Below are 26,818 nucleotides of genomic sequence, written 5' to 3'. Positions count from 1 at the left end.
TTCCCTGTTTACATGATATAATTTTACTTCTAATCGGTTTGGGAAAAGGAATATTCCACCCCTGTGAATCGGAATGAAATTCCATTCGGTTTGGGCCTGTTCATTCCGAATGAGGTGTTTATATGGAACACATTTATTCGGTTTGAACAAATATTCCGATTGTAATTGGAATATTTGGCTCCATGTAAACGTGGCAAATGACTACTGAGCTAAAATTGACAGTTAGCTTTATCATATTTTCATTTTATACCCTCATCACTCTACAACGCTATGTTTTCACAGATTAAATAAAACCTGTATGTAAGACACGTTAGCCACGCGCAGGGCTAACGTTACGTGAGCGAGTAACGTTAATCTTATTTATTAGCGCTGTGAAGTGTACTGCTTTAAGTTGGCGGCTGTTTACTAACACCGCTGACTCTGTCATTTCACATCTAGTTCAACATACAGTGGGGAGAACAAGTATTTGATACACAGTCAATGGGAAAACCCATTGGCAGTGTATCAAATACTTGTTCTCCCCACTGTATGTGTGATATCTATGAGACGCATTCGATGCTACCTGCTACCGCGGTAGCATCATGCGGGCTAGTTTTTAGCAACATCGGCGTAGTTTGGAGCAGCTGTCGGCTGCAGAAAGGTATTTTATATTTTTTTTATTGCTTCCACCTCTACGCACGTGACATCAGCGCGTTGTCCCGCATTAAAAGTAGTCCGGGCAAAACGTGATGCTTAGAGCTGGCAAAATTAAACGATTCCTCGAGGTGAATAAAATTACTCTGGGCAGTTTTTAAACTCGAGTTACTCGAGTTGCTCGAGTATTCGTTTCAGCTCTAATCGTTTTATAATCGAATCGGAGCCTGTGAATCGTAATCGAATCGTTAGGTGCCCAAAGATTCCCAGCTCTAATGGTGACAGTCTTGTATTTGGCCAAAGACTTGAAATTAGTTCATTTGTGTAATATATTTCACTAAGTTAAAGGTACGGGGACTAATAAATACCTATATCGTTTCAGGGAGTATGGCCAGTTGCTCTTTAGGACAGGGAAAGCAACAAAGAAAGTACACTGTAAGACAAGTATTGGAACAACTTGAAGCTGATGACAGTGACTTTGGCGCAGAATTGGACAGCGATATTGATTCTGATGAATCATTTCAACCGCATGAAAGTGAGGTTGGTGAGTCTTCTGCCCAAGACAGTGACTCGTCCAGTGATGAAGATTTGCAATTTACCGACACTGCAAGCCCACAATTACACCCTAATTGTGCTGAAAAAACTTACAGTTGGCGAAAGAAAGTCTTTGAGTTACCTGACGTGAGTTTTCAAGGACAACAAGTCGAGTCATACCAGGATGCCACAGCAGACACACCGCTGGTTTACTTTCGCCGCTTTGTTTCCCTTGATATGTTGGAAAATATTGTAGAACATACCAATCGGCACAGTGTTCAAAAACACGGGAAATGTGTAAACACTTCAGTAAAGGAGATAGAACAAGTTCTCGGAATGTACCTCAGGATGGGATTAGTACAAATGTCCGGAGTACGTCAGTACTGGGAAAGTGAAGTTCGTTATGGGCCCGTGGCAGACGTAATGAGTCGCAACCGATTCAACCAGCTACTCTCTGTCATCCACTTTGTAGACAATGAAATGGCCAATGAAGAAGTCAAAATGGATCGACTTTGGAAACTGAGACCATTTTTGGATTCTTTTCGGAGACAATGTCTGACAATTGCTCCTCGACAAAAACAATCCATTGATGAGATGATGGTGCCGTACAAAGGTAAATTTGGTGGCGTAAGGCTATATATCAAAGGAAAGCCACATCCCTGGGGATTCAAAGTGTGGGCGCGCTGTTGTGTCACTGGCCTCCTGCACGACTTTGACATATACCAAGGAAAAGGTGGTGGCAATGGACAAAAAGGGCCAAAAAAGGGTCAGTTGGGAGTCGGTGGAGACATTGTAGTGAAGTTATGCGAATCGCTTGCAGAGAAAGTAAATTTCCTGATTTTTGCTGACGATTTCTTCACTTCCATGCCCCTCATTGAGAAATTATTAGCAAAGGGAATCTACTACACAGGAACTGTGAGGAAAACCCGAACGTCCAAGTGCAACCTGATACCTGACAAAGACCTGTCCAAGAAAGGCCGTGGATCCTACGATTATCAATTGGAGTCCAACACCAACACAGTTTGTTTGAAATGGCAAGACACGAAAGCAGTCAGTTTGATGTCAACATATGCTGGACCAGACCCTTTGAGAAAAGCAAGGCGCTGGGACAAGTCCAAAAAAGAGTACACCTACATAGATCAACCGAACATCATCAAAGAGTACATCGCTTCCATGGGAGGTGTTGACATGCTGGATGCGCATCTTGCACGCTGTAAATTTCCCATCAGGACACGTCGCTGGTATATGATACTTTTCTGGCACTTCGTGTCTGTCGCGGTGATCAACGCATGGCTCCTTTACCAGCGTGATTGTGAGGCACAGGGAATCACTGGATCTAAAGTTCTCAAGCTTCGCAAGTTTCAGGGTTTGGTTGCTCAAGGTTTGGTTGAAGTTGGAACAGCAAGAAAGCGGGGTAGGCCATCAACTCCGAGCTCCTCATCCCCGCCACCACCGAGATTTGTTCGAGTTTATCAGAGTGCAGATGTCCGTTTTGACCAAACTGGCCATTGGCCTGTCAAGGAGGAAAATCGCCGTCGATGTGCTGTGTGCAAGGACCTCAAGACTGAAATGCACTGTGAAAAATGTGCAATACCTCTCTGCATTAACAAAAAAAGAAATTGTTTCAAAGACTATCACAATGTCTAGTATGAGTTCTGACAGATTTTTGGATAAGAAAGACCAATGGTGTTTTTGTCAGGGAAGTTCAATGTTGAACCCCAAGACAAGCAGCAATCAATAGCTCAAATAAGAGAAAGAATCAAATCCAGCAAAGGACTGCCTGCTTGGAAGACTTTATGAACAAGATATATATCAAGGGTACAAAAATGATGTGATCCAGTCAAGTGCCGTGATCACTCAGAAATACAATGGGAATACACAAGTCAAGGGTTTAAAGTGCCCTCCATAATTATTGGCACCCGTGGTTAAGATGTGTTTTTTAGCTTCTAATATATATTTTTTTAAATTCAAATAATATGAGACCTTAATGGAAAAAAGAGAAAACTCCAACCTTCAATACAAGTGTATTTATTCAGTGGGGAAAAAAATCCCACATAAAGAAATAATTATTTGACATCAAATAATGTGTGTCACAATTACCGTAATGGCCCGAATATAAGACGATGTTTTTTGCACTGAAATAAGATTGAAAAAGAAGAGGTCGTCTTATAACTGCGGCCTAAAAAAAAAAAAAAAACTGCGGCCTAGACATATACCCATTCACAACGCTGGATGGCGCCAGTTATCAATGAATCGAATGCTGAACGCGACTCCGGCGGCCAAAGCGAACCCCTGACACGAAGAAGAAAGTGGTAAGAAGGTAAAGAGAAGAAAATACCGGTAATAGAAGAGATAACCGAAAATGGAGAAACTTCGCGACAATTTGGAGAAAAGTGGGTCGAAGATTGGCCAGGTTAACCGGCAGCTGAGGAGAAGTTATGACGCAAACTTCAAGTTGATGGTGATAAATGAGGCGGTGTCTTCAAACAACTGCAAAGCGGCTGTGAAATATGGTGTCACAGAGTGTAATGTATGGAGATGGAGAGCTCAAAAAGATCACCTAAAAAATGCTCACAGTCAGAGAAAAGCTTTCTGTGGTCGTTTCTGTATACAAATTAATTTGGTGTTCAAAAAGTCTTTTTTCAAACTTGAGTCTTGAAAAAGAGGGGGTCGTCTTATAATCGGGGTCGTCTTATATTCGGGCCAATACGGTATTAGCACCCCTGGTGTTAATACTTTGTACAACCCCCTTTTGCCAACAAAACAGCACCTAATCTTTTCCTATAATGTTTCACAAGCTTGATTTTGTGTCTAGTGAACCATTTCTTTGTAGATTTGGCCATATGTTTAGGGTCATTGTCTTGCTGAAAGACCCAGTGACGACCCAGCTTCAGCTTTCCAGCAACAGATTTTGATTTCAAATGTCCTGGTATTTCAAAGCATTCATGATGCCATGCACCCTAACAAGGTTCCCAGGGCCTTTGGAAGCGAAACAGCATCACTGACCCACCCCCATACTTCACAGTGGGTATGAGGTGCTTTTCAGCATGCGCATCTTTCGTGGCACGCCAGACCCACTTAGAGTGTGTTGCCAAAAAGCTCAGTCTTGGTCTCATCTGACCAAAGCACACGGTCCCAGTTGAAGCCCCAATACCGCTTGGCGAACTCCAGACGTTTGCGTTTATGAGTGTGAGTGAGGAAAGGTTTTCTCTGTGCATGCCTCCCAAACAGCTTGTTGGTGTGTAGACAGCACCTCATACCCACTGTGAAGTATGGGGGTGGGTCAGTGATGCTGTGGGGCTGTTTCGCTTCCAAAGGCCCTGGGAACCTTGTTAGGGTGCATGGCATCATGAATGCTTTGAAATACCAGGAAATTTTAAATCAAAATCTGTTGCCCGAAAGCTGAAGATGGGTCGTCACTTGGTCTTTCAGCAAGACAATGACCCTAAACATATGGCCAAATCTACACAGAAATGGTTCACCAGACACAAAATCAAGCTCCTCCCATGGCCATCTCAGTCCCCAGACCTTGTTTTGTTGGCAAAAGGGGGTTGTACAAAGTATTAACACCAGGGGTGCTAATAATTGTGACACACATTATTTGATGTCAAATAATTTTTTCTTTATGTGGGATTTTTTCCCCACTGAATGAATGCACTTGTATTGAAGGTTGGATTTTTCTCTTTTTTCCATTAAGGTCCCATATTATTTGAATTAGAAAAAAAAAATTAGAAGCTAAAAAACACATCTTTTTCACGGGTGCCAATAATTATGGAGGGCATTGTATATGCTTGTTGAAAGGGCGTTGCTTACTATGAAACGAAACCTACTATGAAAAAAATAATCTTATGACAGCTCAACCTTCACAGAAAAACATCCTGAGTTAACCTGAGTTGAGACCTTGGAAACTAGCTCTGGCTGGTACAAGAGGGAGTAAAATCAGATAAGGTAGTCCATAGAAACTCTTTGTATTATGTTCAAAGAAATACATGTGCAGCGCAAGAACATGGATGAATACAGTCTAACAAATGAATATAGTTTCACAGCAGTTATGTGTTTTGTAAGCATGAATAAAATATTCTTTCAGTTTTTTTGTTTTTTTTTTCCCAGCAGTGATTTTGTCCCTGTGTTCTGGTTTCCATGGGCCAAAGTGTGTTTGTACATTCAAAATCCAGTTCTAAAATGCAACAAATAAAACACAAAAAAATATATATATGGTTCAATGTAGCTGTGTATTTGATTGATTATTTTCTTAAATTCTAAATACATTACTGACAGTTTTCGTTATTCTGATTTTTCAAAATGATACTCCTAAATCCCAGAGGGTCAAATTTCGCCCCAATCCTAAATTAGGGAATAAAGGGTTTAAAAAAAAAACAAAACGTATATTTTGGTGTTCAGTGAACTTATAGCAGTCATTTAATGTATAATTCATAATTTTCCAAAGAAGGGTTCTTGAGTTAAGCCACTTTAGCGCCGCCTTATCACAAAGAGCTTTTTCCGTTGAAAATTCTTGTAAATAAATGCTTAAATCCCCGAATTCTTTATAGTTATGGACGTAAAACAGCCTCGATTCCTGGTTAAAAGCAAACTATACCGTGCAGGTAGCATTTATTTTACGTAAATATTGCGAAGTATAATGCCAATGCCGTAGCAGTTCCCATTCTCCCATTGATTTTTTTGACAACCTTTCAAAATGCATGCATGGAACAAAAAATATAATGTTTACCTTAAATCCTCGAACAAATCACTCCTGAGACAATCCTTCCTGTTTGTATGCGGTACAGCTTTCGTACTTTTTCAACCTAAATCCGGCGTTAGCATGCGTGTGCTTGAGAATAACTCCTCTTAATGCTTGGGGTGGGCAGGCTCTCTACTTGAAGGCGTGGCACTGTGTCTGACGGATGTGACACGTCAATATCATTATGAATTCTATGATTTAAGTATTTTCTTAATGCATTTTTAGTACGTTCTGCCTGTATGCATCTAAACGAAACAAGCTTAAAGCAGAAATGTGAAGTAATTTGATAACATGCCAAATAGGGTCACAATTAAAGTAATTAAACATTGTCCAACAAATAAAGCATGAAAAAATAATTTATACGTTGTATATTTGACAAAATAATCGCATTTCCGAAGTTCCAGCCTGAAAGGGGACGAACCCGGAAGTGATACGTCACACCGAGAACAGCGATGGCAGCGCTCCATACATACGGCCGCCATACAAAGCCCTTCAAACAATGATTCAAACAACGATATAAGCGATAGATCGAGCGCAAGGGAGCAGATCCAAGTTTTTGAAGAGTTGGAGGAGGTTGGAATTTTATTTTGGACCTAACATGTATTAGCCAGACGCTAATCAGGAGGCAAACAATGTGCCTAGACTACCTGACATGGAATGGATACAAGACCCATCGAGATTACAAGATTGGTAAGATATAGGCTGTTGTTATTTACATGATTTGAAGATGCAGGCATTGCACATAATTTTATGTTTTTGTCTGATTACATTGTTAAAAAAATAATAATCAGACTCCATGTTCATTTTGGCAGATCCGGCAGCTCTCGTGCATACAAAATAATCATATAAAAACGTTGGGGGGAAAGAAGGAGATGAGTCATTGATGGCTTTCTCCACTTTATTTTGGCAACAATCAGGAAACAAAATAATAGCGGACTGCCGCCACATTCGACCGCGAAGTTTTGCTTCTCGCTGATCTCCTCCTCACCTCCTACTACTCCAGTGTCTCTTAAACGGATCGTGCATAGTGTCTTGTTATGAGCTTTTTGTTTACAAATGTATCGCGCAAGCGACGTGCTGACAACTGTGTCTTTATTAACACATGGAGCTAACAGTTCGAACACAGCGCGGGGCTCTCTGCAGGAAGTGGCGTCTAACGGCGTGAGGAAATGTAGTTTTTTCACACAAGCGAACAGATTACAAAGCCAAGTGTTGTCCCGAGACTACATTTCCCATGATTCACTGCGTGACCTGCGCGCTCACTGATTCGCTGCTAGACATTAAAAGCAACACGCATGTTGTTGTCACCTGTCAGCGGCTCTAAAACATAAACTAGAAGGCTATCAAGCGATCACCGTGAAAGAAACGCCGAAACGTACAAATGCAATGCAATGCTTGATGCATGAAGGTGGAAATACTTAATAAAAATACAAATAAATTTGCACAAACCCACCGGCGGTGTATGTCTCTTACTGCAACGCCTTGAAAGGTGGAAAAGCGCTATATAAGTATAACACCATTTACCATATGCACATCCACACCCCTTCCCCGATTGACAGTGGATTAACCCTTTTGGACGAGATCGTAGATGACGCACAATTTAAACACGCTTAACCTTGCGAACGCAAGAACAACTATGATCGGGGATTGCCACGAGTAAACTTTCGGCTAATGTCGCTAGCTTATACTGTTCATTTCACAACAGTTGGCAGCTCTGCTTTGACAAAGTCATCAGTCATCTATCCAAAAATCACACTTTTTGGCAAATCCTTGATCATAAGTAGAACGGTTAAGGAAGCAGGCATCTTCGAAGTGTTTGCAGCAGAGAACACTACTCAATGATGGCGTGAGATTCATTCGCTTCATGCGAACGAAAGATGTCCATTTACGTGCCCTGCTATCCTTTGGCCACTCGTACAACTTTTCGTTTGAGTGAGAATAAAACATCGCCACACACCGCTGTGGCATCTTACCGAGAAGCAATGCAACAAACAATACTGTTCTATGGCGCACTTCCCGGTGTGACGTAATTTCCGAAGATTGCTGAAGAAAAGCATTTTCGTTGTCAAGGGCGTTGCTATGGGTTAAACAAAGAATCTGGAAGGGTTGATTAAAAAAAAAAAAAAATCACGAAAATATGTTTATAACTGTTTAGCCATTGATATTATTCAAAAACATGGTTGGCCAACCTTACTTCACATTACTGCTTTAAGCTAATTTTAAAAATTGTTTAAAAACGCAAACATCAAGAGGGGTTTACCTCATACTAACGTTTATCTTTTAAGAACTACAAGTCTTTCTATCCGTGGTTCCCTGGCATGTTGCGTTATCGTGTTAGAGGATTTTCCCCATATCGCACACCACTACTTGACGTTGGTTATGTCTAGCATCTGTGTCAATTTTAACTTTCAATTTCAGTTTCCCCGCCACTGGACAAAAGGAGGAGGCGTCGTCAACACGAATGGCTGAGGAGCAAAATGAAAGAGGCCAGAAACAAGGGCAAGGCCTACGTCAACACCAGAGGGATGCCCGTTCCGGAGAAAAACCTGGTTTCCCTACCTCACCATTTGTGCCGACACAAATGCACCGACCGGGTCTCGGAAGAAGAACGGCGGGCGATATTCCACAACTTCTGGGACCTGGGTAATTTCGATCTGCAGAACGCTTTCATCTGCGCTTCCGTCAAACTCGTCAACATCCAAAGACGACGACCGCAGCGACAGCCGCAAGACGCGGGGGAGCCCAAAAACCGCACCTACTCTCGGAAGTACCGCTTGACCACCGCCCGTAGCGGCTACGTAGAGGTTTGCAAGACATTTTTCCTGGCGACGCTATGCGTCTCCAACGGAAGAGTCGACCGAGCGCTTCAAAAACAGGTCGAGAAAGGCCACGGTTTACCCTCCGCCGACGGCAGAGGCAAGCACTACAATCGAAAAAGAGTCAGCGACGAGTCCTTGCGGGCCATCAAAGATCATATCGACTCGTTGTCAAGGTACGGGAGTGACTGCGCGCGACAGAACAGGACGTACCTTTCTCGGGGTTTGACCATCGCGCAAATGCATCGACTTTATCAAGAACAATGCCAAAAAAACGGACGAGAACCCGAGAAGGAATGGGTCTATCGGAGGATCTTTCTCGCAGAGTTTCATCAGTCCTTCCATCTCCGTGGCAACAGTACGCCCAGACTGTGTCCTCTCGTGAGTGCGACGCTCGAAACGCCGCTTATTTTGTAATTTCATCTAGAAAACAAGTTTTGATGAAATCTTGTTAAATGCGCGTTGTTTGCAATACGTCTTCCATCCATGTACTTTTTCCGACAGAATCCATCATGAACCGCTTATCTGAAGTTGGGTCGCGGGGGCACCAGTTTCAGCAGGGAACCCCAAATTTCGCTTTCCCTGGCCACATTAACTAGTTCTGATTGTGTGATTCCGAGGTGCTCCCATGCCGTACCTAGTCCTGGGCCCGCCCCGAGGTCTCCTCCCAGCTGGACATGTCAGGTACACCATCCTAGAGAGCCGCCCTGGTGGCATCCGCACCAGATGCCCGAACCGTCTGAACTGACTTCTTTCTACATGAAGGAGCAGCGATTCGAGTCTAAAGGCTGATTTATGCTTCTGCGTAGCGGTTACGAGGGACCTACGCTGTTAACGCAGACCCAATTTATGACCCTATGCCATACCTGTCAAGTTGTACGGTTTCGGCGTAATTTGTACAAGGGAGCGCTGATTTTTAAATGGGTACGCCGTACGTTCAAAATCTGTACGTTTTTTGTGCATTACATTTTTTTTTCTCCATTTGGGTTTTGTCATCGTTTCGGCAACGAGACAATGTGCGTTACTACATTGGTTGAATGACGCGAGAAAAGGCAGAGACACTGAGAGCGAAGTGTTTGTTGTGACTAGGGATGGGAATCGAAAATCTGATTCCAATTCCGAACCGGTTCCTAGTGTTTTGAGGCCTCGACATCAGAATGAAAAGCCTTAACGATCCCTTTAACGATTCCTAAAGGCGCATATTGCGTCATGACTGTCTTGTTGTCCAGACGCATCAAACTAGCATGGCGCCAAGAACAACCCGCTCCAAAGTTTGGCTACACTTCACCAGGAAAGAGGGTGAAAATGAAAGGTTACGATGGTTTAGCACGAGCATTGCGGCCATAAACATAACAATGACAGCACGTAGGTTCAAACGCTCGAAAGTGTGTCTTCACTTCACGAGGAAAAATGACAACAAAACGACTTGCAGTCATTGCAAGGTGGCGATAACTGCATCGGGAGGGAATAGACCGCACTGTCCTCACCGAGACAGCTATACAGCTAGCTAAACTCCGAAATGACGATACAGAAGACGTTGGTATAATTTGCTGACTTCATTCAACCATCACTTGAAGAGTGAAACCAAAAATAGAAATGAAACAAATCAATTTCGTCCCCAATAACAAATGGGTTTGCATCAACGTAAATCAGCGATCATTAGCTGCTAATACAGTAATAACAAAACGGTTAGCATGCGTTCGCTAGCAATAGCACATCGTTCAAACCACTACACAACTGGATTTAAAGGGGAACTTTGAAGTAAGGTTGGCCAACCATGTTTTTGAATAATATCAATGGCTAAACAATTATAAGCATATTTTCATTATTTTTTTTAACGCAACCCTTCCAGATTCTTTGTTTAACCCATAGCAACGCCCATAACAACGAAAATGCTTTTCTTCGGCAATCTTCGGAAATCTTCGGAAATTACGTCACACCGGGAAGTGCGAGGGAAGTCCGCCATACACACAGTATTGTTTGTTGCATTGCTTCTTGGTAAGATGCCACGGCGGTGTGTGGCGATGTTTTGTTCTCACTCCAACGACAAGTTGTTTGAGTGGCCAAAGGATACCAGGGCACGTAAATGGACATCTTTCGTTCGCACGAAGCGAATGAATTTCACGCCATCATCGAGTAGTGTTATCTGCTACAAACACTTCGAAGATGCCTGCTTCCTTAACCGGACTGCTTATGATCAAGGATTTGCAAAAAAGTAAGTGTGATTTTTGGATGGATGACTGATTACTTTATCTAGCAGAGCTGCCAACCGTTGTGGAATGATTACTTTGTCAAAGCAGTGCAGGCGCCAACTGTTTGGAATGAACAGCATAAGGTAGCGACGTTAGCCGAAAGCTAACTCGAGGCAAAACCCCAATCTTGCTGTGCATTGTACAGTAGAAGCAAGCAACGTTGGCCGAAAGCTAACTCGAGGCAATCCCCGATTATAGTTGTATTGAGTTCATTTTGTCTACACTTTTAAATTCGTCAACTTTTCTGTTATCCCATGCAACAGTAGGTGGTTTATTTACATGTTTCGGCGAACACTTCCGCTTCGCCGAAACACTTATAAATTCATCAAAACTTTTCGAGGGTGGAAGTGTTCGCCGAAACAAGTCAGGTAAATAAACCACCTACTTTTACCTGGGATAAAAGAAACGTTTTGACGAATCCCTGATCATGTTTTGGAATGAACAGCATAAGGTAGCGACGTTAGCCGAAAGCTAACTCGAGGCAAAACTCCAATCGTGTTGTGCATTGTACAGTAGAAGCTAGCAACGTTGGCCGAAAGCTAACTCGAGGCAATCCCCGATTATAGTTGTATTGAGTTCATTATTTCTACACTTTAAATTCGTCAACTTTTCTGTTATCCCATGCAACAGTAGGTGGTTTATTTACATGTTTCGGCGAACACTTATAAATTCGTCAAAACTTTTCGAGGGTGGAAGTGTTCGCCGAAACAAGTCAGGTAAATAAACCACCTACTTTTGCCTGGGATAAAAGAAACGTTTTGACGAATCCCTGATCATGTTTTGGAATGAACAGCATAAGGTAGCGACGTTAGCCGAAAGCTAACTCGAGGCAAAACTCCAATCGTGTTGTGCATTGTACAGTAGAAGCTAGCAACGTTGACCGAAAGCTAACTCGAGGCAATCCCCGATTATAGTTGTATTGAGTTCATTTTGTCTACACTTTAAATTCGTCAACTTTTCTGTTATCACAGGCAACAGTAGGTATTTTATTTACGTTTCGGCGAACACTTCCGCTTCGCCGAAACACTTATAAATTCGTCAAAACTTTTCGAGGGTGGAAGTGTTCGCCGAAACAAGTCAGGTAAATAATCCACCTACTATTGCCTGGGATAAAAGAAACGTTTTGACGAATCCCTGATCATGTTTTGGAATGAACAGTAGAAGCTAGTGACGTTAGCTTTTGGCTCGAGGCAAGCCCCAATCGATGCTATTCATATCAACGATGAGTACTAATGGCATGAGACAAATTGTTCTGGAAGTAAATTTCAGTAGGTTGGCAGCGCTGCTTTGTTGATGAATGAACATGACACGTCCTCTTGGGAAAACTGCCAATCATTTGTCACTCCTACCGCATTTTATGATTTATTTAATAATCAAATATTTAGTAAGACATAGGGTTAGATAAGATGTGATAGTATTTTTTTAAATAGGTTTTATAGGTTTCATGAGCAAAGCATATTTTTAGTGTCATCTCATGTTTATTCTGCAGGTTATTACTCAATGCAACTGCTGTCCCAACAATTCACCTGCCTCCACAAGACCAGCAAGATCAAAATCCACCTGTCCAGCGCACAGCAGCAGCTACCCGAGAAAGGAAGCGAACCTTAGCTGAGGCTATCAGCTCTGCAGCTGCCGCCGAACAAGAGATGGCTGAGTGTGGGGGTACGTTATTGCTGGATGAATCCTGTTCAAACAGCCATCAAGATGATGAAGTGACACCAACACATAGGGTGGATAAAAGTAAGTGATGATGATGATGATGGCCATTAGTGATAAACATATACATACAGTACATTGATTATAAACATATTTATCTTTTCAATTTGTTCAGTGGTGCAGACATTGAAGTATTGCCCTCCATGCGAGAAATGCAAGACAAGGGCAAATTACCGGTCCATTGGTATACAATGCAACTTGGGCCAACCAGAACCCAAAAGGAAGAAAGTTTGTATGCCACTGGTTGACACAGACAGTGAAGAGGAGAGTGACGTGGAAATGGACAGTCAACACCTCCCAGACCATGATGTGGAATATATTGCAGGGGAGGACAGCGATGAAGATGAACCAAGTTCCTCAGATGATGAAGTGACACATGACAGCTTTGAAGAAATCCGGTAAGATTATCATCATTATTTTCATTGTAAATGAGATTTACACAAATCAACATTTATAACCACAAAACTGAAATTGGCCAAATTGACAGGAGCATATTTCATTTTCATTGCACTTTTCAAGCTCAATTGATTCACATTCGTAATTGTGCATTGTTGAAATATATTTGCAGGGGCAATGAAAGTGAAGACCTTCACAAGCAGCGGAAGTATTTGGTGTTCGAGTCCTCCCTGATTGCCCTCTTGGCCGTTTGTGTCCTTTGTAAAGGCAGAAGCACTTGCTACCGCTATGTCAAAGGGACGCTGGTGAAGATCCAAGCTGTTTGCACTGTTTGTAGGAACAAGCATCAGTGGTGTAATCAGCCCTTTGTTAGAAACCTGCCTGTACTAAACGTCCTTCTCAGCTCAGCGATCCTGTTTACTGGAAGTTTGCCAAGCAAGGCTTTAAGAATATTCAGGTAAACATCAGGTTGAATTGTTATGATGGCCAAATGGAGCAAATTAAATGTATTTGTGAACTATGTATATAATGTTACACTTTTTGCTCTGACACGCGGGCTGTGAATTGAAAAATCAACATGTATTGTTTATGTTTTCAGATTCCTGAATATTCAGTGCCACAATAAGTGGGCATACTTCCACCACCAGGCCACGTATATCCATGAAGCACTGACAACCACATGGACAAAGAAGCAGTGTGCTCTTTTGGGGTCCATTACGGAGAAGGAACTGGTCCTTGGAGGAGATGGAAGATGTGACTCCATGGGTCACTGTGCCAAGTACGGGAGTTATAATTTGATGGAACTGGATCTCAACAAGGTGCTAACTGTTCATCTGGTGCAGGTAGGTGTAACCTTGTGCGACTAGCCCACAGCCAGTGAACTGCTTTGTAAATTATATGGGGCTTAATAAAATGACAATTGTTTGTCTTAAGACACGTATTACACTTATCCTTTAGAGTAACGAGACTGGGGGAAGCTATGGAATGGAACTGGAGGGCCTGAAAAGATGCCGTCAGGAGTTGGAAGGCTTCAATGTAAAAGTTGTCATCACTGACAGGCATCGCCAGGTGGCGAAATGGATCAGGGAGAATTGGACTCAAGTCATCCATTATTATGATTGTTGGCACATTGTTAAAGGTTAGTTTATTTCAATGTTTATAAATACGCTAGTTTTGGGATTATGTCTTATAAGTCATGCACGTCACTTCATGAGTTTTCATATATTAAATATACAGGTATGTGCAAGAAACTGGACTCCTTGGGCAAAAAGAAGAGCATGTCGATTGTGAAGGATTGGGTACAAAGTTTGAAGTGCCATTTGTACTGGTGTGCACTTTCCTCCCAGACACCGGAAGAAAAGAAGCAGAAGTGGCTGGCATGTGTGGACCACCTGCAGAACGTGCACGATAGTTGTTTACATCCTCCAATTACTACAAACAAAGCGTGGCTATTACCAGGTATTTTATTTTTTTGTTAGATGTTGCCTGCTAGTTTACCCTGAAAAATAAAATATTTTCATACCTTCTAAATTCATTGAAAGGTACTGAAGTTAACGTCGCAGTGGTGGAACTCCTGACAAAGACCATGTTTGTCAACGATGTCATGAAGATGTCTCACCTCGGACAGACCAGTGGCGTTGAAACTTTTCACAGTGTGGTGAATCACTTTGCTCCAAAGATGTACCACTTCTCGTACAAAGGAATGAAAAGCAGGTGTGTTTAAGAAAACTTTGACATGGATGAAATGTAAAACTTTGAGATATAAATATATATAAAGATATGCTATTTCATCACAATTTGAACATTTTTTAATAAGGCATTTTTTGTTCATTTCCAGAATCATTCTCGCTGCTATGCATTATAACGAAAATGCTGGGAGACCACAGAAAGTGACGAAGGAAGGAATACACTCCTACTGTATCGTTTATCCCAAATATAAGAGTGGTGGATATTCTCTGAGAAAGATATTGGTGGATGCAACTTATGGTAGGTTATGAATCAAAAATAATTCCAGGCAGATGCATTACATACTGAGTATAACCCATATGTTGTCCTAATATTTATCATCCCGATGTTTTTTTTTTTTGTTTTTTTTTTTGTAGACTATGTGAATGACTGCCTGTCAGAGGTGATGAAACTGACTGACATTCCAAAGAAGCACAGAACTGGTGATGTGTTAGTCGACCCACAATTTCTTACAGCAGCAGTGAACAGACCGGACAAGTCAATTGTTATTGCCGAGCACCATACTAGATTCCTCAGGAAATAAAGAATCACATTCCCTGTATTCAGTTGTCCTCATTTGTTTATTTTTATTACAGTATTTTGTAATGATAATTTCCACATTAACCACTATAAAACCAGTCTAAATCACAGTTCTGGAACATTTCTCTGTGAAACACGAAACCCTTTGAATACAGCTGACTCCTCTTCTCCCGGTGGTGGAAAATGTGCCCTGATACAAGACACTGCACATGCTGGGAGCACAACACGGTTTTCCTGACCAAGATAATTCCAGCACCAGCGCACCAGTTGTCTGTAGGCAATATGCCTATACTTGGCATCCTGTGGTCCATTGAATGCCTTGCCTTTGTACTGCTGCTTGTAGGTCATCCATGCCACCTGTAATCCATATGGGTCCAGGCACACCGCATTGAGTCCAGGATGGTTGGTGATGCAGGCCAGCACTTGATTGAAGTGTTCCTCTCCTTGTTGACGTACAGTCACTACTTCTTCAATTTCATGGCAGCAAACACATTCAACTGCTGTAGGCATTTGCTGGCAATTACCACAAGTACACCTGAAATATATATAAAAAAAAAAATACTGAGCGATGACACCATGAGCAGAAATTTTATTGAACAAGTGTATTGCTATACCAATAATTCTGTTTATGAAAACATTTGATTCAAAATATACAAGTATATGGATGGAATACTGTACAAAAGTTTAAAAAAAAAAAAAAAAAAAAAAAAAGTCAATAAAAATCTCAGGTACATGTGTAACCCTTATTTTTCGGGGCTTTGAGGCTGTGCGTGGATTGGGTTACACAGTTTAATTGTTGTGGTGCATTTACTCCGTCTTCTCTACTATGATGACCGACACGGCAGGACAGTATAACTCTGCGTCTTTATTTCTATCGCGGGGAGCCAAGAACTCCCGTGTTCAACTTAAACACATCCTACCACAACAACCGGGGAGGAACTAATGCACGAATAGGAACTAAAATTATACAACATAAAATATTGAATATAAATGAATACTGCATCACATTTAAAAACATAAATGCATAATAAAATTATAGCCTATTTAAATAAAATAAATTGAAATAAGCCAAAACACCAATAATGAAATTATAATAATGATGCACAATTCCTTCTTACACAAGTAAAAAAAAATATTTGCTGAAAAGAATACTCAAGTACTGAGTAGGCTAGCTGCTTGACAATGAAGTCTGATTATTTTTTTAAACAATGTCATCAGATAGACAAAAACATAAAATTATATGCAAATGCCTGCATCTTCAAATCATAAAAATAATAACAGCCTATATCTTACCAATCTTGTAATCTCGATGGGTCTTGTCTCCATTCCAAGTCAGGTCGTGTGGGCACATTGCTTGCATCCTCATTAGCATCTGGCTCATACATGTAAGGTCCAACATATAAAATTCCAACCTCCTCCTCTTCCTCCAACTCTTCAAAAACTTGGATGTCCTCACTTGCGCTCGATGTATCGCTTATATCGCAGTTTGAATCATTGTTGGAAGGGCTTTGTATGGCGGGCACATGGAGCGCCGCCATCGCTGTTCTCGGTGTGACGTATCACTTCCGGGTTCGTCCCCTTTCAGGCTCGAACTTCGGAAACGCGATTATTTTGACAAATATACAACATATAAATTATTTTTTCATGCTTTATTTGGTGGACAATGTTTAATTACTTTACTTGTGACCCTATTTGGCATGTGAAGAAATTAGTTCAAACTACAGCTATCGGACACTTAAAGCTGTAGAGTGGAAACATACAACAACAAAAAAGATTATACATACAGGCGTTGCCTCTGTAGATATTTTACAAACATTAACAAAGAACGTAGGGTCGTAGCAGTGCTTCCCTCTCTCACTAACTCGCTCACCCGCTTGGATGCGCCATTTCTTCTTCACGTGAGCGCGTTTTCTTCACGTGAGGAAGCGCAAGGGCGCCCCCACTTCAGCATGAAAGCACCATAAAAACTAAAAGGCATGCATTTCAATATACAGTACTGGTAAATAATACTTTAACAGGGGTCCCCAAACTCCGGCCCGCGGGCCGGATATGGCCCGCCCCGACATTTGGTCCGGCCCCCTGAACAATACCAGAGAGCATTTTGAGAATTTTTTTTTTTTTTCTCAATCGTGTTATTTATTTTCTGGCCTTTTTCTGTGAAGGACTCAGAGAGGGTTATTTGGTTATTTATTTGATTAATAGTGTTATTATTCTTTATATTATATTACTATGTTTATTTACTTTTGTTCCGTGAAGAATCCAGAAAGGGTTATTTGATTGTGGCTTTCTGAAAAACAAAAATTTTTTACATTTCGGCACTCCTGCAATCGTCACACTTTTTCTGTGTTCTGTTCAAACTGACCCTGGCCCCTCATCAATTAAAAGTTATGTGGCCCTCACAGGAAAAAGTTTGGGGACCCCTGCAAGTTTAATACATATTGCCAATGGCAGACTAACGACCTACAGTGCCTTGCAAAAGTATTCGGCCCCCTTGAACCTTGCAACCTTTCGCCACATTTCAGGCTTCAAACATAAAGATATAAAATTTTAATTTTTTGTCAAGAATCAACAAGAAGTGGGACACAATCATGAAGTGGAACAAAATTTATTGGATAATTTAAACTTTTTTAACAAATAAAACACTGAAAAGTGGGGCGTGCAATATTATTCGGCCCCCTTGCTTTGTAGCGCCACCTTTTGCTCCAATTACAGCTGCAAGTCGCTTGGGGTATGTTTCTATCAGTTTTGCACATCGAGAGACTGACATTCTTGCCCATTCTTCCTTGCAAAACAGCTCGAGCTCAGTGAGGTTGGATGGAGCGTGTATGTGAACAGCAGTCTTCAGCTCTTTCCACAGATTCTCCATTGGATTCAGGTCTGGACTTTGACTTGGCCATTCTAACACCTGGATACGTTTATTTTTGAACCATTCCATTGTAGATTTGGCTTTATGTTTTGGATCATTGTCCTGTTGGAAGATAAATCTCCGTCCCAGTCTCAGGTCTTGTGCAGATACCAACAGGTTTTCTTCCAGAATGTTCCTGTATTTGGCTGCATCCATCTTCCCGTCAATTTTAACCATCTTCCCTGTCCCTGCCTAAGAAAAGCAGGCCCAAACCATGATGCTGCCACCACCATGTTTGACAGTGGGGATGGTGTGTTCAGGGTGATGAGCTGTGTTGCTTTTACGCCAAACATATCGTTTTGCATTGTGGCCAAAAAGTTCAATTTTGGTTTCATCTGACCAGAGCACCTTCTTCCACATGTTTGGTGTGTCTCCCAGGTGGCTTGTAGCAAACTTTAAACGAGACTTTTTATGGATATCTTTGAGAAATGCCACTCTTCCATAAAGGCCAGATTTGTGCAGTGTACGACTGATTGTTGTCCTATGGACAGACTCTCCCACCTCAGCTTTAGATCTCTGCAGTTCATCCAGAGGGATCATGGGCCTCTTGGCTGCATCTCTGATCAGTGTTCTCCTTGTTTGAGAAGAAAGTTTGGAAGGACGGCCGGGTCTTGGTAGATTTGCAGTGGTCTGATGCTCCTTCCATTTCAATATGATGGCTTGCACAGTGCTCCTTGAGATGTTTAAAGCTTGGGAAATCTTTTTGTATCCAAATCCAGCTTTAAACTTCTCCACAACAGTATCTCGGACCTGCCTGGTGTGTTCCTTGGTTTTCATAATGCTCTCTGCACTTTAAACAGAACCCTTAGACTCTCACAGAGCAGGTGCATTTATACGGAGACTTGATTACACACAGGTGGTTTCTATTTATCATCATCGGTCATTTAAGACAACACTGGATCATTCAGAGATCCTCACTGAACTTCTGGAGTGAGTTTGCTGCACTGAAAGTAAAGGGGCCGAATAATATTGCACGCCCCACTTTTCAGTTTTTTATTTGTTAAAAAAGTTTAAATTATCCAATAAATGTTGTTCCACTTCACGATTGTGTCCCACTTGTTGTTGATTCTTGACAAAAAAATTAAATTTCATATCTTTATGTTTGAAGCCTGAAATGTGGCGAAAGGTTGCAAGACTCAAGGGGGCCGAATACTTTTGCAAGGCACTGTATATGCCAATATATACCAATATTTTTTATTTCTATAATAAAAATGTTTCAGTAAAATGTTACACATTCTTGTGCATTTGCCACTTATTGCCACAGTTAATGTTTAGGCTTTGGGCCTCTTTTGACCTCGTTGTTAGTTTGTAAGGTTGTGACTTCTGATTAAACAAACTCGATGCCAATCAAAACGTTTGTTCTTCTTTTTCCCCAAATTAGAATCGATAAAGAATCGAATCATTAAGCAATATCAATAATGGATTCGGAATCGTAAAAGTTGCAAACGCGATGCTAGGCTAGGTGGCTCCAATATTTCCTGACTGTAGCCGACAGCCTACAATCTACGCCTAGATATCTCATGCATATAGACCCTACCCACGTGACGTCACAACTCCGCTCTCCTGACTGGTGCCGCCCACTTGTCCGTCAACACATCGTGTTGACCTGTTACGGCTACGTACATTCCTCCTATTTACGGCGTGTTTTTCTGCTCGTTAACATTAATAATCAAAATGGTGACGGCGTGTGTGGCGGTCGGTTGCAATAACAGAGAAGATAGACGGAGAGACTTGAAGTTCTACCGGATTCCGAGAGACACGGAGAGGAGAGAGCGAGATGGGCTGCTGCAATTCGACGAGAAAACTGGACTCCAAACGATTACCACAGATTATGTAGTAGTCATTTTATATCTGGTAAGATGCATTTAATATATATTTAGAGGGTTTTGGGCTGACAACCACAATTAAGATCATTGCTAGGCTAATCGCCGACAACATACACGTATGTATGAAGTGGGAGTGCTATCGCTAATCCATATAAACATTAAAAGCCCTAGCTCCATTGACAAATGACATGAAATACATTAGACTTGACAGTGGATGTTAGCAAGAAGAAAAGATTTTGAATTGAAAATTTCGTAACTCCCCTTCCGAGCACAAGATTCTTGCCGAATTTTCGTGTACGAGGACCTGTTTCACCCAACCAGCAACGTAGCATTTATAACCCTCCAAGCTCTTAAAGTTTTTCAAACTTTCGTGAGAATAGGTTGATTTTGTGTGGACAAGATAGTTGTAAATATCAGGGTCAGGCAGAGACGGCGAAGGCAGCCGGTCAAAAATCATCGATTTAGGCATCAAATATGGATCTGGCGACTGTATAGAACGAGGCTTTTCCACATAACGCCTTTTATGCAACACATCCAGTGAGTTTACGGCATCAGAAAGCACCGGGTCTTCCATGAAATGCATTTTAAATTCCTCGATCAATTGAAACCAATGCTAATACAGAGACAAAATGACGGACAAGTGGGCGGAACCATACAGCGAGCACGTGGTTTTGTGACGTCGGTGGGTAGGGTATATAGAACTACATGCTAAATGACTGACTCGGGCGTGTTAGTAAACTGCCATTTTGAAGCAGTAGACTTCTCAGAAAGGCTCTTTTGTAGTGAACCTTTCTAGCGAACTTAAGTAACTTTTTATCTAAAATACTCCTAAATCGGCAAATTCTTCACTTGAATCTATCTTTAAATGATGAAACAATTTTAAAACTTTAACATGTCGAAAGTAGACACAAGGGAACTAATGCAAAAATGGTAGCAATTTTAACAACTATAACAGTTGATTCACAACATTAAACGATCTCCAAACATAGTAAAGGTTACTATGTTTTGTTTTGGTTTTTTTTTTTAATGGAAAAAAAAGAAACCATGAAAGATAACACCAGTTACTTTGCCAAGTAACTAATTACTCTTTCCTTCAGGTAACTGAGTTAGTAACTCAATTACTTTCTGGGAGAAGTAACTTGAAACGAATTAATTACTTTTTAGAAGTAAGATTAACAACACTGGTCGTAAAGATGAAGTCTGCAGAATGTAAAGTGACGAAAGCGGAGACTATATTCTGCCAATTTGTTGCCAAACACAATTTGCCCGCAACTATTGCTGATCACGTTTCAGAATTAGCAAAAGAAATGTTCCCTGACTCAAACATTGCATTGGTAAGTTCATTTTATCAATTGACCTTTTTAATTTATAATTGGACACACTAATGAACTACTACCTTCAAGACAAACTGAATTGCGGGCTGAAGTGCCATGAAGTGTAACCATCAAGACATAATAGAAATTGCCAAAATTACTGCATAAATTTATAACAAAGTCACTGTTAAATTTTAGTCATTATGATGTAGCTGAAGATATTGTTCTTCGATTGCACTAGGTTAAATGTTACAATATTACCAATAAATTCATATTGTTTAAAAAATTGAGATTTATTTTTGTTTCATATTGCACGCTATATAGAACGTTGTAAAATTAGTCACCAATTTGTAAGGGCATACAGTGGGGAGAACAAGTATTTGATACACTGACAATGGGAAAACCCATTGGCAGTGTATCAAATACTTGTTCTCCCCACTGTACGTCACTATTTGTAAGATTGCCAACGGCCTCGGGTTGACAGGTATGCATGACAGTAGCTCCAACTTCTTGGCAAGGACAGTACAATGACGTATAATGCATGGTTTTGGATGGTTATTTTGAGATTTAGGGGGGTATCTAGGGGTACTTAAAGGGTAAATTCAGTCCTACGCAGAAATTTGGGTTATGTCGCCAGCGCAGGAACGGAACTCGTTCGTAACCTTGGGACTACCTGTATACTTACTCATGGAGTTATGCAATTTGTGCCATGCCATGGTTGTTGTTGTTGTTGTTTAAGATGGCGCACTCTCGTGGAAGGAAGCGGATGGTGGCTGAGATTAAAAGTGTGATTTTGAAAATCGAACGTAGCGATTTTAACGTTTTTGACATTGTTTTAACCAGAAAAATCGAACAGCCTTAATCATACAATATGCATTTATTTCTTGCATGCACAGTAGTTTCTTGCATGCTTGTAAATATAAAGGCACCGTAGCACCTGATTTAGGTCCACACCCTTACTAGCTGACTAATTGAAAATTTTCCAACGAGACAATAACAGACGGAGTGCAATGAAATTTTTCCAGCGAGAATATAACCCAGAGAAATCACAGAGAATGTTTGCTTTGTGGCAGTTATCACGGAAACTATGTCATAAAAATAAAACCACGAGGGCAACGTTCAGCAGTAATTTGCGCTGGAAATGACCGGCATCACAAAGGTCGATCATTTTCCTTTTGGCACACATTCTGCGCCGTTCATGCTTAAACTGTTCCTCTTCCCTCTCGGGGCTTTAAAACTGAGATGTTATGATTATTGGCCCCCAAAAAAAGCATTTGTTCATGGGTTTTTTCCCCCCTCCAACTAGATAATAATACTCCCACATACCACTGCTGTTTCTCGCTATTAATTTAGAAAATTTGAAGGATTATCCAATTGTTGTCATTTGGACCAAAAGTAGTTCTACAGCCAGTCACTCCAATATAAGTTTGTATTTAGGATATAGAGCCTACCCACCGACGTCATAAAACCACGTGCTCGCTGTATGGTTCCGCCCACTTGTCCGTCATTTTGTCTCTGTATTAGCATTGGTTTCAATTGATCGAGGAATTTAAAATGCATTTCATGGAAGACCCGGTGCTTTCTGATGCCGTAAACTCACTGGATGTGTTGCATAAAAGGCGTTATGTGGAAAAGCTTCGTTCTATACAGTCGCCAGATCCATATTTGATGCCTAAATCGATGATTTTTGACCGGCTGCCTTCGCCGTCTCTGCCTGACCCTGATATTTACAACTATCTTGTCCACACAAAATCAGCCTATTCTCACGAAAGTTTGAAAAACTTTAAGAGCTTGGAGGGTTATAAATGCTACGTTGCTGGTTGGGTGAAACAGGTCCTCGTACACGAAAATTCGGCAGGAATCTTGTGCTCGGAAGGTGAGTTACGAAATTTTCAATTCAAAATCTTTTGTTCTTGCTAACATCCACTGTCAAGTCTAATGTATTTCATGTCATTTGTCAATGGAGCTAGGGCTTTTAATGTTTATGTGGTTTAGCGATAGCACTCACTACATACATACGTGTATGTTGTCGGCGATTAGCCTAGCAATGATCTTAATTGTGGTTGTCAGCCCAAAACCCTCTAAATATATGTAACCCGACCCGTGCGACCCCTCTCTGTACACCACGATGCTCTGCGTTGTGTATTTTTGTTGGTTCAGTGATGACGGGGTGTATGGCAGAAAGGACGAGTGGGCACGGGCGTTCTGATTTGCAGATTGGACCACGCCATTTAATGGCACAAGAAACTCGGCAACTTCTTCTTCACCAACCTTCATGAAATACAATGGGGCATCATTGTCATATACAGTATTGCAAATAAAACAAAAATAATATTCGTATATCCCAAAAAATAAAGTTCACAAAAACAAAAGTGCTTCAATCTGCATAATAGAAGGCAATATACTCAGAGCTAAAGAACAATGAAAAGAAAACTACTGGCATTCACAGATTCACAGTCAAAATAAATATGCAAAATGCACATTAAACTCAATTAAACTTTGCTCAAACTCTTTGTAAACATGTTAGCAGCCCGTTTAGCTTAACAAATAGACTGGATGGCAATATTTAGCCACCTTATACCAACTTCGATGCTGGGAGCCATTAACACACGTCTTACCTTCATGAAATACAATGGGGCATAAGGCCCAATGACGCCAGCACTGGAAGGCAGAGGAAGCTACTGGCGTCAGTGAAGGGTCAAAATGCACAAATTGTCTTTATCTCCCAGTTAATCAAAAACTCGCCAATGACATCTGGTGGCGTATTTAAATCACTAGCCTACATATATATTAAATGCATCTTACCAGATATAAAATGACTACTACATAATCTGTGGTAATCGTTTGGAGCCCAGTTTTCTCGTTGAATTGCAGCAGCCCATCTCGCTCTCTCCTCTCCGTGTCTCTCGGAATCCGGTAGAACTTCAAGTCTCTCCGTCTATCTTCTCTGTTATTGCAACCGACCGCCACACACGCCTTCACCATTTTGATTATTAATGTTAACGAGCAGAAAAACACGTCGTAAATAGGAGGAATGTACGTAGCCGTAACAGGTCAACACGATGTGTTGCCGGACAAGTGGGCGGCACCAGTCAGGAGAGCGGAGTTGTGACGTCACGTGGGTAGGGTCTATAGGATATAAATTTATGATTTAAATTAAATATTTAGTTCTGGATTTAAACATTCTGGTCTAAAACTTCTTATTAAAAACTAACTACTTAACTTGCTAAATTGGGTTGTAAATGTGCAAAAAAAAAAAAGTGACTCCATTTTAAACATTGTGTGGCGCTAAATGTGAGTAAATGATGTCCTAATTTTTAGCATGTAGGCCTACTGCTTTACAAACGACGATTTACGTAAAATAAACGCTAACTGCACGTTTTTTGCTTTTAACCAAAAATCGAGACTGTTTTACGTTCATATCTATGAGGAATTCTGTGATTTAAGCATTTATTCACATGAATTTTCAGCGGAAAATATCTAGTAACCTCAGGCGGCCGCTAGCTACATTCACTAACAGACTAGCATTGTACTTCGACATATTTACGTAAAATAAACGCTAACTGCACTTTTTTTTTTTTTTGCTTTTAACCAAAAATAGAGACTTTTTTACGTCTTGTCTTTTTTACACCCATATCGGTAAAGAATTTGGGGATTTAAGCATTTATTCACATGAATCTTCAGTGGAAAAGCTCTGGTAACATCAGGCGGCCGCTAGCTACATTCGCTAACAGAATAGCATTGTACTTCGAATATTTACGTAAAATAAACGCCAACTGAACATTTTTTTTTTTTTTGTGCATTTAACCAAAAATCGAGGCTGTTTTACGTCTTACCTGTTTTACGTCCATATCTTTAAAGAATTCGGGGATTTAAGCATTAATTCACAAGAATTTTCACCGGAAAAGCTCTGTTTAAATTAGGCGGCCGCCAGCTACATCCACTAACAGACTAGCATTGTACTTCAACATATTTACGTAAAATGAACGCTAACTGCACGTTTTTGTTTTTGTTTTGTTTTTTGCTCTGAACCAAGAATCGAGACCGTTTTACGTCCATAAGTATATTGAATTTGGGGATTTAAGCATTTATTCACAAGAATTTTCAACAAAAAAAGCTCTTTGTCTGTCCCGTCAATACATGATGAAGTCTTTGTACCGCAGCAGCTAGCCAAGATCACAGACAGCCAGCCAAGTCGGGGCAGTAGGGTGCTACCATGGCAGCAACTGGTTAGGTTCAGCGCCATCCGGACTGGGGGCCAGCTACAGCGGCAGCAGTCAGCCAGGTGGACCACCAACAGCCGGAGCAACAGGCCAGTACCCTTTTGAGAAATTCTGGTTTGGGCTGCACAATTTTTAAGATGGTGGAAACTTTGGGGCCAGAGAAGACGGCGGGAATGAAACTCGCAAAAGAATGGGTTTGTGTTATTATAATCTCCGATGAATGTACGTTACTGTAAATCCCATCTGTGGTTATGTGGGCAATTGCCAGTGCTGTGCACAGTATAGCCTAAATAATCGGAAATTGTTGTCATAACGTACTAGTCCTTCTCAAAAAATGAGCCTATTGTGGTAAAGTTCATTATTTTCTCTAATGTACTGATAAGCATTAGACATTCATACACACAACTGAAGTAGTTCAAGCCTTTTATTGTTTTAATATTGATGAATTTGGCAAAAAAAAAAAAAAAAAGTCAAGAAGAAACAAAAATCCCTATCTCAAAAAATGAGCATATTTCATCCAACCAATACAAAAAAAGTCAACCTTTAATTAATTATATCAGCTATTTACTCAATACTTGGTCGGGAATCCTTTTGCAGAAATGACTTCTTGAATGTGGCGTGGCATAGAGGCAATCAGCCTGTGGCACTGCTGAGGTGTTACGGAGGCCCATGATGCTTCGATAGCGGCTTTAAGCTCATCCTCAGTATTGGGTCTGGTGTCTCTCAACTTCCTCTTCACAATATCCCACAGATTCTCTATGGGGTTCAGGCCAGGAGAGTTGGCAGGCCAATTGAGCACAGTAATGCCATGGTCAGTAAACCATTTACCAGTGGTTTTGGCACTGTGAGCAGGTGCCAGGTCGCGCTGAAAAATGAAATCTTCATCAACATAAAGCTTTTCAGCAGATGGAAGCATGAAGTGCTCCAAAATCTCCTGATAGCTAGCTGCATTGATAAAACAAAGTAGACCAACACCAGCAGCTGACATGACACCCCAGACCATCACTGACTGTGGGTACTTGACACTGGACTTCAGGCATTTTGGCATTTCCTCCTCCCCAATCTTCCTCCAAACTCTGCTACCTGGATTTCCGAATGACATGTAAAATTAATTTTCATCTGAAAAAAGTACTTTGGACCTCTGAGCAACAGTCCAGTGCTGCTTCTGTGTAGCCCAGGTCTGCCGCTGGTTCAGGGT

At 41.1% G+C, this 26,818-nt stretch overlaps 3 protein-coding genes across 7 annotated transcripts in view; 2 read left to right on the top strand and 1 right to left on the bottom strand.

Annotated features, from left to right (window-relative positions):
- Positions 1-26,818, top strand: part of LOC130913356 (piggyBac transposable element-derived protein 2-like) — a 49,855-nt gene that overhangs the window by 16,978 nt on the left and 6,059 nt on the right. The window contains exons 4-6 of one of the 5 annotated variants that reach the window (XM_057831918.1): positions 1,016-1,177; positions 8,327-9,105; positions 9,229-9,372. In XM_057831918.1, coding sequence (XP_057687901.1) covers positions 1,016-1,177; positions 8,327-9,105; positions 9,229-9,240 — 953 coding nt within the window. In that variant the 3' untranslated portion in view covers positions 9,241-9,372. Of the gene's footprint in view, positions 1-1,015; positions 3,154-8,326; positions 9,159-9,228; positions 9,373-26,818 lie in introns of those variants that run through there. The other 4 variants (XM_057831920.1, XM_057831916.1, XM_057831919.1 and 1 more) reach the window with 4 other exon arrangements.
- Positions 10,473-17,066, bottom strand: LOC130913359 (uncharacterized). The gene is made up of 2 exons (XM_057831924.1): positions 16,647-17,066; positions 10,473-15,888 (listed from the first exon to the last, which is right to left on the bottom strand). Exons 1-2 carry the CDS (start codon positions 16,889-16,891, stop codon positions 15,459-15,461), a joined length of 675 nt encoding a protein of 224 aa, XP_057687907.1. The 5' UTR covers positions 16,892-17,066; the 3' UTR covers positions 10,473-15,458.
- Positions 10,617-15,406, top strand: LOC130913357 (uncharacterized). The gene is made up of 10 exons (XM_057831921.1): positions 10,617-10,939; positions 12,466-12,716; positions 12,808-13,090; positions 13,261-13,545; positions 13,687-13,930; positions 14,046-14,226; positions 14,325-14,546; positions 14,630-14,801; positions 14,926-15,074; positions 15,191-15,406. The coding sequence occupies exons 1-10, from the start codon at positions 10,617-10,619 to the stop codon at positions 15,355-15,357; spliced, it is 2,277 nt and encodes a 758-aa protein (XP_057687904.1). The 3' UTR covers positions 15,358-15,406.

Source organism: Corythoichthys intestinalis, chromosome 3 (assembly GCF_030265065.1).
Source record: "Corythoichthys intestinalis isolate RoL2023-P3 chromosome 3, ASM3026506v1, whole genome shotgun sequence".
NCBI lineage: Eukaryota > Metazoa > Chordata > Actinopteri > Syngnathiformes > Syngnathidae > Corythoichthys > Corythoichthys intestinalis.
This window is presented reverse-complemented; position numbering and strand designations above follow the sequence as displayed.

Excerpts from the sequence above, each read along its gene's own strand:
- LOC130913359 (XM_057831924.1), bottom strand. The coding sequence starts at position 16,891 with ATGGCGGCGCTCCATGTGCCCGCCATACAAAGCCCTTCCAACAATGAT. Across the intron at positions 15,889-16,646 it reads CCATCGAGATTACAAGATTG|GTGTACTTGTGGTAATTGCC; the intron begins GTAAGATATAGG and ends TATATATTTCAG.
- LOC130913357 (XM_057831921.1), top strand. The coding sequence starts at position 10,617 with ATGCTTTTCTTCGGCAATCTTCGGAAATCTTCGGAAATTACGTCACAC. Across the intron at positions 13,546-13,686 it reads AAGGCTTTAAGAATATTCAG|ATTCCTGAATATTCAGTGCC; the intron begins GTAAACATCAGG and ends TTATGTTTTCAG. Across the intron at positions 13,931-14,045 it reads TAACTGTTCATCTGGTGCAG|AGTAACGAGACTGGGGGAAG; the intron begins GTAGGTGTAACC and ends CTTATCCTTTAG.